The following is a 14,969-nucleotide window of genomic DNA, read 5'->3' on the forward strand; positions in this document are numbered from 1 at the left end:
TGTTTTTACGTGAGCTACTAAATGCAGTGTGAATTTCTCCCTTCGGCTGTGCTTTTTAACAATTTATAAATTAGTAACTATCCTCATTTATTCATATTCTTTCTTTCCCTCTCTTCTCTTTCTCTCTCTCCTTCACTTCCTCCCTCTCTCTCCCTCCTTCCCCACTGTCTCCCACCCTCCCTTCCTTCCTGTCTGCCTCTAGCATGCTAAACCAAAAATAATAACATGTAACTAGATACATAGCTTTTATATCATTTTATCTAGTTATGTCTTCCAGAGAATATCAATTAGGTAGGGAATTTACCTTGGTCTCTTTTGATGAAGACTCACAAAAATGTTTGAATCTTGTCAGCAACACATTTTTGGGGGGGTTTAAAGTAAGCTCTAGTCCCAACATGGGGCTTGAACTCACAATCCCAAGATCAAGAGTTACATGCGCTACCAACTACGCCAGCCAAGCACCCCAGGAACACATTTTTGAAGCATGTCTCTGGGTAGTTTACTTTCAATGGATAGAATAGTGAATAAAACTTACGTTTGTTTTTTATGTTGATTGTTAATAGCCTCATGTCATTTTATTTTAAACGATGGTAGTATTTGCTCATTATAAGATATACACAGACACATACACACCGAGATGTCTTTTCAGAGCTTAAATTTTAAAAGATGATGTTTTTCCCAAATTTATTTGTAGCCTATAGCTCCCTGTGTATACTGTAACTATAAAGTTGTGGCTTTAACTTATTTAAGATAATATATGACCAAATTATAAATGAATGCTCTAGCACTAAAAGATGAGAGGAAAATCATAGTAGTCTGGAATATTCGAAGAGGAATTGATAGAGGAGGGATGCCTGAGGTGACTCACTTGGTTAAGCCTCTGCCTTCAACTCAGGTCATGATCCCAGAGTCCTGGGATTGACTGAGTCCTGCACCAGGCTCCTTGCTCAGTGGGGAGCCTGCTTCTCCCTCTTCCTGTGTCTACAGCTCCCCCTGCTTGTGCTTTCTCTTTCCCTCTCTCTGGCAAATAAAGAATTGATAGAGGGGCGCCTGGATGGCTGAGTCGGTTGAGTGTCTGATTCTTAGTTTCAGCTTGGGTCATGATCTCATGGATCATGAGATTGAGCCTGAGCTCAGCAAGGAGTTTGCTTGAGATTCTCCCTCTCCCACTGCCCCTCCCCCTGCTCCTGGATGGGAGCTGAAGTGCATTCTCTCTCTCTTTCTCTCTCTCTCTCTCCCTCTCCCTCTTTCTTAATTTCAAATAAATAAATCTTGGGGCACCTGGGTGGCTCAGTCAGTTAAGTGTCTGCCTTCAGCTCAGATCATGATCCCAGGGTTCTGGGATTGAGTCCCACATCAGGATCCCTGCTCAGTGGGGAGTATGTGTCTCCCTCTCCCTCTGCCTGCCGCTCCCCCTGCTTGTGTTCTCTCTCTCTCTCTGTCAAATAAATAAATAAAATCTTAAAAATAAATAAATACATATTTAAGGGAAAAAAAGAGAAGAATTAATAGGGTGGGAGTGAACCAGTTTGTAACTATACCATTTTGTAGAGCATACAATTTAAAATAATTAATTTGATTTAACATAGAATTAACTACAGTGATGAAACGGGGTGGCCTTGTGGGGAAAAAAATTAAATTAAGCATATTCTTTAATGGCTCCACTCTTTCCTTTTTTTTTAGATTTTTTTAAAGATTTTTATTTATTTGAGAGAGAGAGAATGAGAGATAGAGAGCATGAGAGGGAAGAGGGTCAGAGGGAGAAGCAGACTCCCTGCTGAGCAGGGAGCCTGACGTGGGACTCGATCCCGGGACTCCAGGATCATGACCTGAGCCGAAGGCAGTCGCTTAACCAACTGAGCCACCCAGGCACCCGGCTCCACTCTTTCTGACAGGTCTAAGACAAAAAGTGAAAAAGAAAAGAATATACTTCTTAGAGAAGGATTTTTTTAGGAAAATTATTTTATGTTCTAAAATTTAACTTAATGCTAAGTTTTTTTTAACCTCACCTGGACTAAAATAGTATATAGAATGAATATATATTTAAGGGAGAGGTTTTATTTGTTTTAATAAAAATGTTGAGACCTGGTAAAAACAAAACAGTGTGTGTTTAGATTCTAACTGAATAAAAACAGTAGGCAGTACTTTGGAGATTTTTAAAGGAAATGGTCTGGCAGGATCCCAGATACAGAAAGTGGGTCATAAGCAGCTCTCAGCAGTCTCCATTGGGTGTCATTAGAGGACCAGAGAAGAGAAACTACATAAATAGGAAAGTTAAGTTTCTAATATCCTGTTATCCCAAATATGATACTTATTTAAGATGGCAGACCCTTTTTCTTTTGAGTCTTTACATTCCGAGGGAAAAAAAATGTTTTTAACCGAAGTATCTATATTTAACAATAGCATCTGAATATTTCAAAGCATTTTGTTGTCATTGTGCTTAGCTTTGTGTTTAAACAGCTTAAAAGAAAGTCTTTAATAACATGAAATTGTCCTAAGATTAGAAATAGGTTTTTCATATTTTATTTATGCACTTAGAAATTAAATTGTCTTTAAATCATTTGGTTTTCTCTGTTTTGACTATAAGATTCTAAAAGTAAGAAAACTTTGCATTGGTAATTTTAAAGTACTAAAATGTTTAAAGTTCTAGAATGCCAAGATTATTTATTTATTTATTTTTAATTTTTTATTGTTATGTTAGTCACCATACATAACATCATTAGTTTTTGATGTAGTGTTCCATGATTCATTGTTTGTGTATAAGCCAAGATAATTTTATACAGAAAAGAACTATGATTGATCTTGTGCATGTGTTGTTTGTGCTTACTTTGAAGCATTTTGCACCTAAATGCAAAGAATGAATTACTTAATTCATCTGAAGATTGTTCTGCCCTTGACAATACATTGCAGTCACTTGGACAACTTTTTAAAATGTACATTCTGATTTAATAGTATGGTATGCATGTATGTTGGGTATTGAAATTTTCAAAAACTCCTTAGGTAATTCTGACATGCAGCCAAGGTTGAGAACCACTGTTATAAATGCTGTAAAATCATTGTGGGTTGATGGAGAGAGGAAAAGCATAGTGCTGTAAGGACATGTAAAACAATTCACAGAAGCAGGGTGCTTGGTGGCTCTGATGGGTAAGCGTCTGCCTTCTGCTCAGGTCATGATCCCAGGGTCCTGGGATCGAGCCCAGCAGGGAGCCTGCTTCTCCCTCACCCTCTACTGTTTCCCCAGCTTGTGCTCTCTTGCTCTCTCTGTCAAATAAATAAAATCTTAAAAAAAAAAAAAATTCACAGAAGCTACATTAATAGCTAACAGACACATTCAATCCCAGACCAAAACTAATATCCATCATAGTTAGAATTGTGAAAATTAAAAAATTACTCTGTCAGTAGAATGATTGAATAAATTGTAATACATGTGCACAGTAAAATTTGGCTTCATGAAAGTTACCAAAGAATAAGAATGATTTGAAAGGTGCTTAGGAGGTAATGTTAAATGAGAAACAGAAGAGTTAAAATTATGTTAATATATAGTGTGATCCTAAGTACATTTTAAAGTATAGCTGGGAGTTCAAAGAGCTGTGCTGATTCTCATTAACTATAGATGACATAAGTTGATGCTACCTTCAAAATGAAGCTATGTATTTGAATCCAATTAAGTCCTATTATTAAGAACAAGAAAGTTGATGCATGTAACTTTTAAGATATCCTTTGTTTAGGGGTGCCCAGCTGGCTACATCAGTAGGATATGTGACTCTTGACCTCAGGGTTGTGAGTTTGAGCCCCACATTGGGCATAGAGTTTACTTAAAAAAAGAAAAGAAGAAAAAATAAGATACCCTTTGTTTAGAAAATAGTTATTGAAATAGAATTTTTCCAGGTAAATATTTATTAAGTGATACTTTTGTGGGGTTTTTCTCACATAATAATGTTTCTCGCCCACTGTCAGAATGACACAAAATCAAAATGTTTTTGTATTTTTTACGATATATTTTCTTTTTTTTTTTAAGATTTTATTTATTTATTTGACAGAGAGAGAGAGTTAGCGAGAGCAGGAACACAAGTGGGGGAGTGGGAGAAGGGGAAGCAGGTTTCCCGCTGAGCAGGGAGCCCGATGCGGGGCTCGATCCCAGGACCCTGGGACCATGACCTGAGCTGAAGGCAGACGCTTAACAACTGAGCCACCCAGGCGCCCCTACAATATATTTTCTTTTCCTAAAATGTTTTAGTATGTTCAGCAAGAGTTTATCTCATTTTAGCAGTTCCCACAAAATAATGCAACAAAACAGATTAGCAGTATATACTCCGTAATGCCCTTTGTCTTACTTCATCTTTATTAGCAAATTCACTGTCTTACTATTTGCTTTTAAATCTTGTTGTTTCTGATTTTAGGCTTTTTATACTGGAACAGCTTTTGGACAGTATAAAGCACTCAAAAGGAGCTCGTCAACAAATAGTTCAGTTACATGTTGTTTCTTCACTCTCTAGTTTCTTGAAGGTAATTGTTTTTTTTAAATTGGAGCATTTGATTAATTTTTTTTCTAATGTATGTCCAACTATGTAGGTTGGAGGAAGGTGTTTTTAAAGAACTGCTGCTTTTTTTTCCTTCCCTTTTTTCTTAATCTCCTAATGAAAATGTTTCAGGATTTGTAATTCCCCTTTTACTTTTTCTCTATGTAAAACTTGTTAGTCAGAAATTAAACCTGAAGTCTTGGCTTAGGAACATGCTTTAACCTACTCAGCCTAATATCCTATACCAGAGATTGGCAGACTATGGCCTATGAGCCAAATCTGGCTTATTGCATTTATGGCTTATTGTTTCTGACTAAAATATAATACACTTCATTGATTATTTTATGGAAATTCCTATTAATGTTCTTCTGAACACATATATACTATAGTGACAATCAATTACCATATTGTTTGCCTGGAGGTTTAAACTTCTAAAGAACTTTCTGTGAAAAATCAAATTATTTTTGGGTGTTCAGTGTTTATTTGTGTGTGTGTGTGTGTGTGTGTGTGTGTGTGTGTGTGTGTGTTTAAGTAGTAATCCAAGAATGAGCATATTTGCTTAACCAGAATATTCATTCCAAACTGGATTCGAAAATTTACTACAGGGGTGCCTGGGTGGCTCAGTCTGTTAAGCATCTGACCCTTGATTTCGGCTCACGTCATGATCTCAGAGTCGTGAGATTGAGCCCTGAGTCAGGCTACACGTTCAGCAGGGAGTCTCCTTGAGGTTCTCTCTCCCTCTACCTTTGCCACTCACCCCACTTGCATTTGCTCTCACGCTCTCTTTCTCTAAAATAAATAAATTTTTTTAAAAAAGGAAATTTAAAAAAAAAAAAAATTTAAAAAAAAAATAAAAAAGGAAATTTACTACAATTGTAAGTTTGGATTATTCTTTACATATTTCAGTACTTAGCTGTCTCCAAGGGAAATTTGGGTCCAGAAGAAATGAGAAGACCTGCCCTAGCGTTGGTGATGGGAGCCCTAGAAAGTCCCAACCCTCTCTTGAGATGTGCAGCTGCAGAGGCATGGGCTAGATTAGCCCAAGTGGTTGATGATGGAGCTTTTACTGCTGCATTAGCTCAAGTCAGCTTTGACAAGTAAGTGAATTTCCTAATACTCATAGACTATATGTCAAAACTGGGTATAGTTTGTTGATTTTTTTTGGAACTAGTGAAACTTCATCCTGGGAATTAACTCAGAAAAAAATTGATAAACACAGATACTTTCAAATGAAGGGTTTGCTCATCTTAGGACATAAAACTACTACTACTTTGGCTTTAGTTTTTATATAGTAAGAGAAAGATTACCAATATATGAGTGGTATAATTGGCTATTAGTGGAATGGACTCTGGGGGACACGGAGTTTTATCATTTAAAATATAGATAATAGGTAGTAATAACAATCTACTGGAAAGAGTAAAGGCTGTACGCTGTCATGATCAGGAAGCATAAACTATGTTTTCATTTTTGCCAGCTCTGAGATCATGAGCAAAGAGTAAACTTCTCAGCTAGTTTTCCTGTTTTTTTCTAACATTTTTAAATTTTAATTAAATTAATTAACATATAATGTATTATTGGTTTCAGAGGTACAGGTCTGTGATTCATCAGTCTTATATAAGACCCAGTGCTCATTACATCACATGCCCTCCTTAATGTCCATCACCCAGTTACCCCATCCCTCCACCTCCTTCTCCTTATCTTCCTCTCTGGTTTCATCTTGTTTTATTTTTCCTCTCTTCCCCTATGATCCTCTATTTTGTTTCTTAAATTCCACATATCAGTGAGATCATATGATAATTGTCTTTCTCTGATTGACTTAATTTCACTTAGCATAATACCTTCTGGTTCCATCCACATCATTCTAATGGCAAGATTTATGCATATATATACCACATCTTAATCCGTTCATCTGTCGATGGACATTTGGGCTCCTTCCATAGTTTGGCTATTATGGACATTGCTGCTATAAACATTGGGGTGCAGGTGCCCCTTCAGATCACTACATTTGTATCTTTGGGGAAATACCCTCTGTTTCAAATAGAAGGTTGTTAATACTACCCTGCCTGCTTAACAGCGTTAAGGTAAATGAAATAATAAATATGAAAGTAATATGAAAGAATAAAACAACCACAAATAAAAGTTAATGGTTATATTAGTAATATATGTATATAAAATTATATTCGTAGTAGTAGTAGTAGTAGTAATGCAAGTAGCACTTTAACCTTCCAGTTTACTGAATATGTGTGACTGATTTGGTTAAGAGGTTGAAGTGTGGTGGTGCCTGGCTGACTCAGTTGCTAGAGCATGCGACTCGATCTCGGGGTTGTGAGTTCAAGCCCAATGTTGGGTGTAGAGATTATAAATAAATAAACTTTAAAAAAGAGAGAGAGAGCTGGAAGTCTGGAGTCAGATTACTAAACTTGGTTCAAATCCCATTCTTCCACTTAATAGTTGGTTACTGTGTAAGAGTCACTTTGGCTATTTTGTTCTCCTCATCTGTAAAAAGGAACTGGAAATAGTACGAATCTCAAGGTTGTTGGGAGGATTAAAGGAGTAAATGTAAAACACTTAAATTAGCACAGAATGCATAAGAAAACTCCTAATAAATGTTTATTTTTCTTGCTATATTTAACATTAAAATCAAAGTTCTTGAGTTGAAACTCTCTTTGTATGGAATTAAAGTATCTCAGCAATGTGAGCTTTTAAAATGTAATTTAATGATGCTCTCAACAAAGTAGACATGGAAGGAGCATACCTCAGCATTAAAAAGACCATATATGACAAGCCTGCACCTATCAAAAGCTAAAAGCTTTTCCTCTAAGATCAGGAACAAAAAAAGGATGCCCATTCAATTCACTTTTATTCACCTTGGTTTTGGAAGTTTTAGCCATGCAATTAGACAAGAAAAAGAAATAAAAGGCATCCAGATTAGAAAGGAAGAGGCAAAACTGTCACTGTGTGCAGATGACATAATTCAAAATTAGAAAATCCTAAAGACTCCACCAAAAAACTGTTAGAATTAAATGAATTCAGTAAAGTCACAGGCTATGAGATTAACATACAGAAATCAGTTTCTATACATATAACAAGCTGTCAGAGAAATTAAGGAAACAATCCCAGTCACTGTTGTCAGTAAGAATAAAATATCTAAGAATCAGTTTAACCAAGGAAGTGAACAACCTGCACACTGAAAACATTAAGACATTGTTGAAAGAAATTGAAGATGACACAAATAAATGGAAAGATATACCATGCTCCACAAGGATGGCATGCAAATTCATGAAGCATTCCATATTTTAATACACACACACACACCATGCTCATGGATTGTAAGATTTAATATTGCTAAAATATCCATACTACCAAAAGCAATCTACAGATTCAGTGTAATCCCCATCAAAATACCAATGACATTTTTCACAGTGCTAGAACAAAAACCTGAAATTTTTATGGAACCACAAAAGACCCAAATAGCCAAAGCAGTCTTGAGAAAGAAGAACAAAGTTGGAGGTATGCTGATTTCAAACTATATTACAAAGTGATAGTAATTAAAACAGTATGTTACTGGCATAAAAACAAACATAGATCAATGTGTTAGAATAGAGAGCCCAGAAATAAACCCACACATATCTAGTCAATTAATTTGACAAAGGAGTCAAGAATGTATAATGGGGGGGAAATGGGCTACTGGCTGGCTCAGTCAGAAGAGCTTGCAACTCTTGATCTTGGGGCCATAAGTTTAAGCCCCACCTTGGTCATAGAGCTTACTTTAAAAACAAAACAATTGGGGAAAACAATCTGTTTAATAAATGGTGTTGGGAAAACAAGACAGCTACTCGCAAAAGATTGAAACTGGACCACTATCTTACATTGTACACAAAAATAAATTCAGAGTGGATAAAAGACTTGAAGTAAGGCCAGAAACCATAAAACTCCTAGAAGAAAACATATGCATAAACTCTTTGACATTAATCTTAGCAGTATTTAGGGGAAAGGTCAGGCTCCTCAGGCAATGGCAACAAAAGCTAAAACAAACAAGTGGAATTACCTCACACTAAAAAGGTTTTATACAATGAAGGAAACCATTAACAAAATAAAAAGGCAGCCTATGAATGGTGGAAGATATTTGCAAATCATATATATTCGATAAGGGGTTAATATCCAAAATATATGAAGAACTTATACAACTTAATGTCAAAAACCTGATTTTAAAAAAATGGGCAGAGGACCAAATAGACATTTTTCCAAAGAAGACATAGAGATGGCCAACAAGCACGTGAAGATCTTCTCCACGTCATTAATCATCATGGAAATGCAAATCAAAACCATAATGAGACATCACCTCAAACTTGTCTAATTGGCTAATATCCAAAAGACAGTAACAAGTGTTGAGTAGGATGTGGAGAAAAGGGAACCTTCATACACTGTTGGTGGGAATATAAATTGGTGCAGCCACTATGGAAAGTAGTATGGCAGTTCCTCAAAAAATTAAAAATACAATCCAGCAATTCCACTGTTGGGTATTCAAAGGAAATGAAAACATTGATTAAAAGAGATATCTGCACCCCTGTGTTCATTGCAGCATTATTTACAATACCCAAAATATGGAAGCAACCTGTGTCTATTAATAAATGAATAGATAAAGAAGATGTTGTGTATAATATTACTTAGCCATAAAAAAGAAGGAAGTCTTGCCATTTGCGACAACATGGGTGGACCTAGGGGGTATTATGCTCAGTGAAATAAGACAGAAAGACAAATACCATATGATTTCACTTATATGTGAAAAGAAATGAATGAACAAACTCATAGATACACAAGAAATAAACTGTTGGTTACCATAGAGGAGAGGAGGGTGCAAAACAGGTGAAGAGAATTAAGAGGTCCAGACTTCCAGTAATAAAATAAATAAGTCATGGGATGCAATATATAACATATAGACTATAGTCAGTAATATTGCAGAAACTTTGTATGGTAACAGATGGTAACTAGACTTATTGTGAGGATCATTTCATAATGTATAAAAATATCAAATCACTATGATACATGCCTGAAACTAATAGGATATTGTGTACTTCAACTTGAAAAAAGTAACAAAGTAATAATGCTTGTCTTACAAATTTAGTGTATTTCTGAAAAACATTGAAATTATTCGTACTTAATCATTAATAATGTGAAGACACTTTTATTTAAAATGTTTTTCTTTTCAAGATACCTTTCAGGTCATTTCAGAATTTTTTTTTTATCAGTTAACAGTAAATACATTTTTGAATTTTGCAGCTATTCATATAAAACGTTTTGCCTAAGTGACAGTGGACATGCATTAGTTTTGTTCAGTGATTATTTTTTATTTCTGTAATTATAGATTGAAATCAGCAAGGGATGTGGTTACGAGAACAGGATACTCATTGGCTTTGGGATCCCTACATAGATATTTAGGAGGAATAAGTTCTTCTCAACATTTGAATTCTTGTGTTGGAATACTTTATACTTTGTCTCAGGACACTACTTCTCCTGATGTGCAGGTAAATACCCCATGTGATACCTTCTTGAAATTCATGATTTGTATATAATGCACATTGTTTTTATAGACCATTATTAATTTATTAATAATCCCTCCCCCAATAAATATCCAAACCATTGTTAACCTTGACTGGTTTTTGAAATTCAAATCTCTCTGTCTTTACTTCACACCCAGAGTTTCTAAAATCAAATTCAATATCTTTTTCTGAAAATGGATCTTCCTCCCATCTTAATAATAACATTTACTGTTTTGGAGAGCTTAATAGTAGGTACCAAGGATTGTTTTATATTCTTCTAAAACATTAACATATTTAAGCCTCACAACAATCTACAGTGTATGTTCCCCTTATACAAAAAGAAAACTGGAGCTTACAGAAGCTAAGTAACTTGCTCACAGCCGAAAGCTAATAAATCATGGAGTCAGTTCAAGAACACAAATCATGAACTCTAAACCCATGTTCTTAACCAGTTTACCATTATTATTGTACACATCTTAACCCATTTCAATTAATATCCTCATTCTCTTGATATCTTAATCAAATCTTGATTTGATTCCTGCCCTTTTTCTCCCCTTATCTTATCTCTGCCTCCCTTGTGTGTTCCTAATTACTACAGTAGTAGTTTTAGGTTCTTTTCAACTCCCCCTAGATGTGAAGACACATTTGTTTTCCTGAAAGACTTTCATCTTGCCACTTCCCTACCAAAAACCTGGGGAAACTGCTTATTGCTTCCTAAATCACCTCCTTCAAGTCCTATCAACTGACCCAGTAACCTGTTATCACCCGAAAGCACTGGCTTCTCTTACAGATGACCTGCCTATTTTCATCCCACATGTACCTTTCTCATATCTTATATTTTTCCTATTGTTCTTTTCCCTTACTATTCCTATCTGATAATCCAAATTTTCTAGTGTTCTGAGATCCAGTTTAACCACCTTCTCATCAAATTTCAACATCCCTAATCCACAGTTAGCTCCCTTTGAATTACCATATTACAAATAGTCTCCTCCTCCTCATCATCCAGTAGTAGACTGAGTTAATTTATAAGGTGTCCATTCTTTCATCCTCCTTTATTATAGCAACTTTTGTTTTTATTTGTTCTATTTCTCTTCTCCCCTTCAAGAAGTCTGTTGTGGATGCACATACTTTTATATCAAATACCTTTTTTGTTGATTAAATGCTTTTAGTGACTTCCAGTGTCATCAAATCTGATTCTTCTCGATTACTGCTATCTCTTAACAGTTTATTTTTGTAGCATTTAAAGTAAAATAAGCTTTCTGGTAAGAGGGGTAAAACTTCTCGTTTTCCTAAAGGGAGAACTTTTTATGTACTTAAAACATACATAGAAGTAGAATATACTATAAGGACCCTATTATTCCTATCATCTGACTGCATTGGTTATCAGTCTTGTTTCATTCATTCATTTGTTCATTCATTTATTCGTTCATTGGTGGCTTAAACAACAGAAATTTATTTTCTCATGGTTCTGGAGGCTAGTAGTCCAAGATCAAAGTGTCAGCCAGTTTGGTTTCTTCTGAGCCCTCTTTGCTTGGCTTGCAGGTGGACACCTCATTGTGTCTTCACATGGTCTTTCCTCTGTGCTTATGAATCTCTAGTGTTACTCTGTCCAAATTTTCTCTTCTTAGGACACCAGTCACATTGGGTTAGGGCCCACCCTAAAAGCCTCATTTTAACTCCTTTAAAGGCCCTGTCTCCAAAGACAGCCCCATCCTGAGGTACTGGGAGAGGCTTGTTCATTTAAACCGGAGTTGACAAATGTATTTTATTAAGAGCTACATAGTAAATTGTGTACACTTTACACCTTCGGTAGTGCAGTCTCTGTCAGCTGCACAATTCTGCCACTGTAGCAGTAGAGCAGCCATAAATACATAAATAAATGAGCATGACTGTGTTTCAGTAAAGCTTTATTTGTAAAAACATGTGGCAGGTCAGATTTCACTCAAAGGCATTTCATTTGTTTTATAAAGAAATATATATTTTTTTTAAGATTTTATTTATTTGAGAGAGAGAATGAGATAGAACACGAGAGGGGGGAGGGTCAGAGGGAGAAGCAGACTCCCCGCTGAGCAGGGAGCCCGATGCGGGACTCAATCCCAGGACTCCAGGATCATGACCTGAGCCGAAGGCAGTCGCTTAACCAACTGAGCCACCCAGGCATATAATATATACTTATTTTATACATATACTTATTTTTATATGTTTATGAAAGTACACTTGTCTTAAGTGTGCATCTCTGTGAATAAAGTATACAAACTAAATACACCATGTAACCAGCACCTAGATCAAGAAATAGAACATTATCAATACCCCAAACACTCTCCTCATGTTCTCTTCTAGTTACTACCTGTCCCACCAAGGATAACCACTATCCTAATTTGCAACATCATATATTAGTTTTGCCTGCTTTTATACTTTATATCAATGGAATCATATGGTATGTACTATTTTATGTCTGGCTTTCTTCAACATTATGTTCAAGAGATTTGTCCATATTACTGCATGTACTGGTAGATTTTGTTGAATATTTATTTATTTTGAATCTTTTAAAAACTGGAATTTTTGTTCACATAGATTAAATAGTAAACAATTTTCAGCAAACTAGATTCAGTTCAGGCTGTTAGCTAAAGAACCAAACATAGACTTGGAATTCTTAGTGCTGAGATTTCAGTTTATCATTCTAAATTAGATGATTAGATCTTTTCTTAAACTTCTTATGTTCTCTATTTCTCTTTCCAGGTTAGTCATAGCACACAAATTACTTTACTTTGCTGTTACTTTATCACTTGTTTCAACAAAGAACAATTCATTGTGTTTTATGTTTCTTAATGCTGCTGTAGCATTTTAAATTGTTTTTCTCTGTCTTTACAGACCTGGGCACTACATTCGCTATCATTGATAATTGATTCTGCTGGCCCACTCTATCATATGCATGTGGAACCCACCCTTTCTCTTATTATAATGTTATTGTTAAATGTGCCTCCTACTCATGCTGAAGTTCACCAAAGTCTTGGTCGCTGTTTGAATGCCCTTATTACTACATTGGGTCCAGAGCTACAGGGTATGCATAACTCATTTTGTGATGTTTTACATTAAGAATGTACATAGAAAATGAATTCATTTCTTATTACTGACTCAAATACTTGTCAGTGAAATGAAGTTTAGTATAATGCTCTATGCAAATCCATGGGCAGAATGTTGAGAGACATCTTGGGAAGAAGACGTTGACTTCTGAATGTTGACATAATAGAACATAACATAGAAACGAGGAAACTTAATGTAAGTTCCACCACTACTTAATTCAGTGACCTTTGGAAAATCTTTGGTCTTTGGTTTCCTTCTCTATCAAATGGGGGAAAAGTTGAAAAGCCTTTGTGATTGACACATAGTAGGTGATCATATATTTTGTGAAATGCCATTCAGTGTGATTTCTCTTACCTTGAAAAGACAAGGAGTACTATATTTAGAAAGATTAGATATATTTTTTTAAATGCTTCCCTTAACAATTAAGGTGATAGACACCAAGTGGAATAGTTTAAAGAACTCATCTCTTCTAAGAAGTAAGTGATTCAGTCCCAAAGCTCAGATAATCTGATCTGTTCAAATGTAAAATCTATGATTTTAATATTTGAAAGCAACTCAACTAATATAAGCAGGGCTAAGTTCATTAGCCATTTCTAATTCTCCTTTTCGTGAAAATTTGATATAACCTAGTCTTAGGTTCTTGTTTGCCTAATGATTTATGTTGACATAAATTTTTCAGAGTAAGAATAACTAACATAACCTAAAAATCTGTCACCTGGATTATCCCTGCTTTTGTAGAAGAAATTTATTTCACAGATCCTTGAGATTAAAATTGGTATTAAAAAAAAATTTAAACCTAGTAATATATGCTTAAAGATGAATGATTTCATAGACCAATTATTCAAAGCTCTCTGCTTTCCTTTTAGGTAATAGTACTTCCATTTCCACCTTAAGGACTTCCTGTCTTTTGGGTTGTGCAGTGATGCAAGATAATCCAGACTGCCTTGTTCAAGCTCAGGCCATTTCTTGCCTTCAGCAGCTTCATATGTTTGCTCCAAGACATGTCAACCTATCTAACTTGGTCAGCTGCCTCTGTGTGAGTATAAAATTATTAGTGAGTCCTTAGTTTTTTTTTCATTGGAAACTTAGGTTTATTTATTCTCTAGTCTGTGTACAATAGCTATTTTCTCTCAGTTCTAGTCTTTTTTTTAGGGGGTAGGGCCAACTCTTATGTAGTCACATCTTAAACCTCTCATATATTCATTTTTCTTCTCTTAGTGTTGAACTTAACATTTGGAATATTTATTCATTAGTCAATAAACATATAGAGGGTGCTTAAATGTCCCGGATACTGTATAAATGCCATAGGGCCTGGAAAAGTTTATGTGATGTCTTTGTTTTTTCCTTCCTTTTTTCTGCATAATTACATATAAAGTTCTCTCCACCCCAGATGGGCAAATAACATTTTTCCTTAATATTCTAGTGGCATATCCATCAATATCTGGGTTTTAATAATACATTTAATAAATATGGCAAGATGAATGCTGAAAGTTCTGGTGAAGTGGTTCATAATCGTCAGTGGTTTTAAGATTACCTTGAGTATCATCAGTTTCTGTCTGGACTTGCCTCAAAAATTGAGTTACATTTGGAATTAAAACAACACCATTGCTTTTAAACATTTCTGCCCCTAGAATGTCCACAACACACTCCCATTAGTAACATGACAGTTGAGAATCATTACTTTAGACAGACCTTTCATTTACAAGCTTGAGGCAGAATATGCAGCATTTCAGACCTTGAAAGAACCTCAGATGTTATTAAAACCAACCTTCCCAATAAAAAAGATAAATCAAGGACCAAAAAGTCAAATAATTTGCCCAAGGTT

The 14,969-nt window shown here is 35.3% G+C and overlaps 1 protein-coding gene across 11 annotated transcripts in view; it reads left to right on the forward strand.

Moving 5' to 3' along the window:
* Positions 1–14,969, forward strand: part of HEATR5A (HEAT repeat containing 5A) — a 109,704-nt gene that overhangs the window by 52,216 nt on the left and 42,519 nt on the right. For all 11 annotated transcript variants that reach the window (XM_027569978.2, XM_027569977.2, XM_027569976.2 and 8 more), the window contains 5 exons: positions 4,401–4,506; positions 5,427–5,617; positions 9,886–10,045; positions 12,932–13,121; positions 14,011–14,180. In XM_027569978.2, coding sequence (XP_027425779.1) covers positions 4,401–4,506; positions 5,427–5,617; positions 9,886–10,045; positions 12,932–13,121; positions 14,011–14,180 — 817 coding nt within the window. The remainder of the gene's footprint in view (positions 1–4,400; positions 4,507–5,426; positions 5,618–9,885; positions 10,046–12,931; positions 13,122–14,010; positions 14,181–14,969) is intronic.

The sequence above is a fragment of the Zalophus californianus genome, chromosome 6 (genome assembly GCF_009762305.2).
Source record: "Zalophus californianus isolate mZalCal1 chromosome 6, mZalCal1.pri.v2, whole genome shotgun sequence".
Classification (NCBI taxonomy): Eukaryota; Metazoa; Chordata; class Mammalia; order Carnivora; family Otariidae; genus Zalophus; species Zalophus californianus.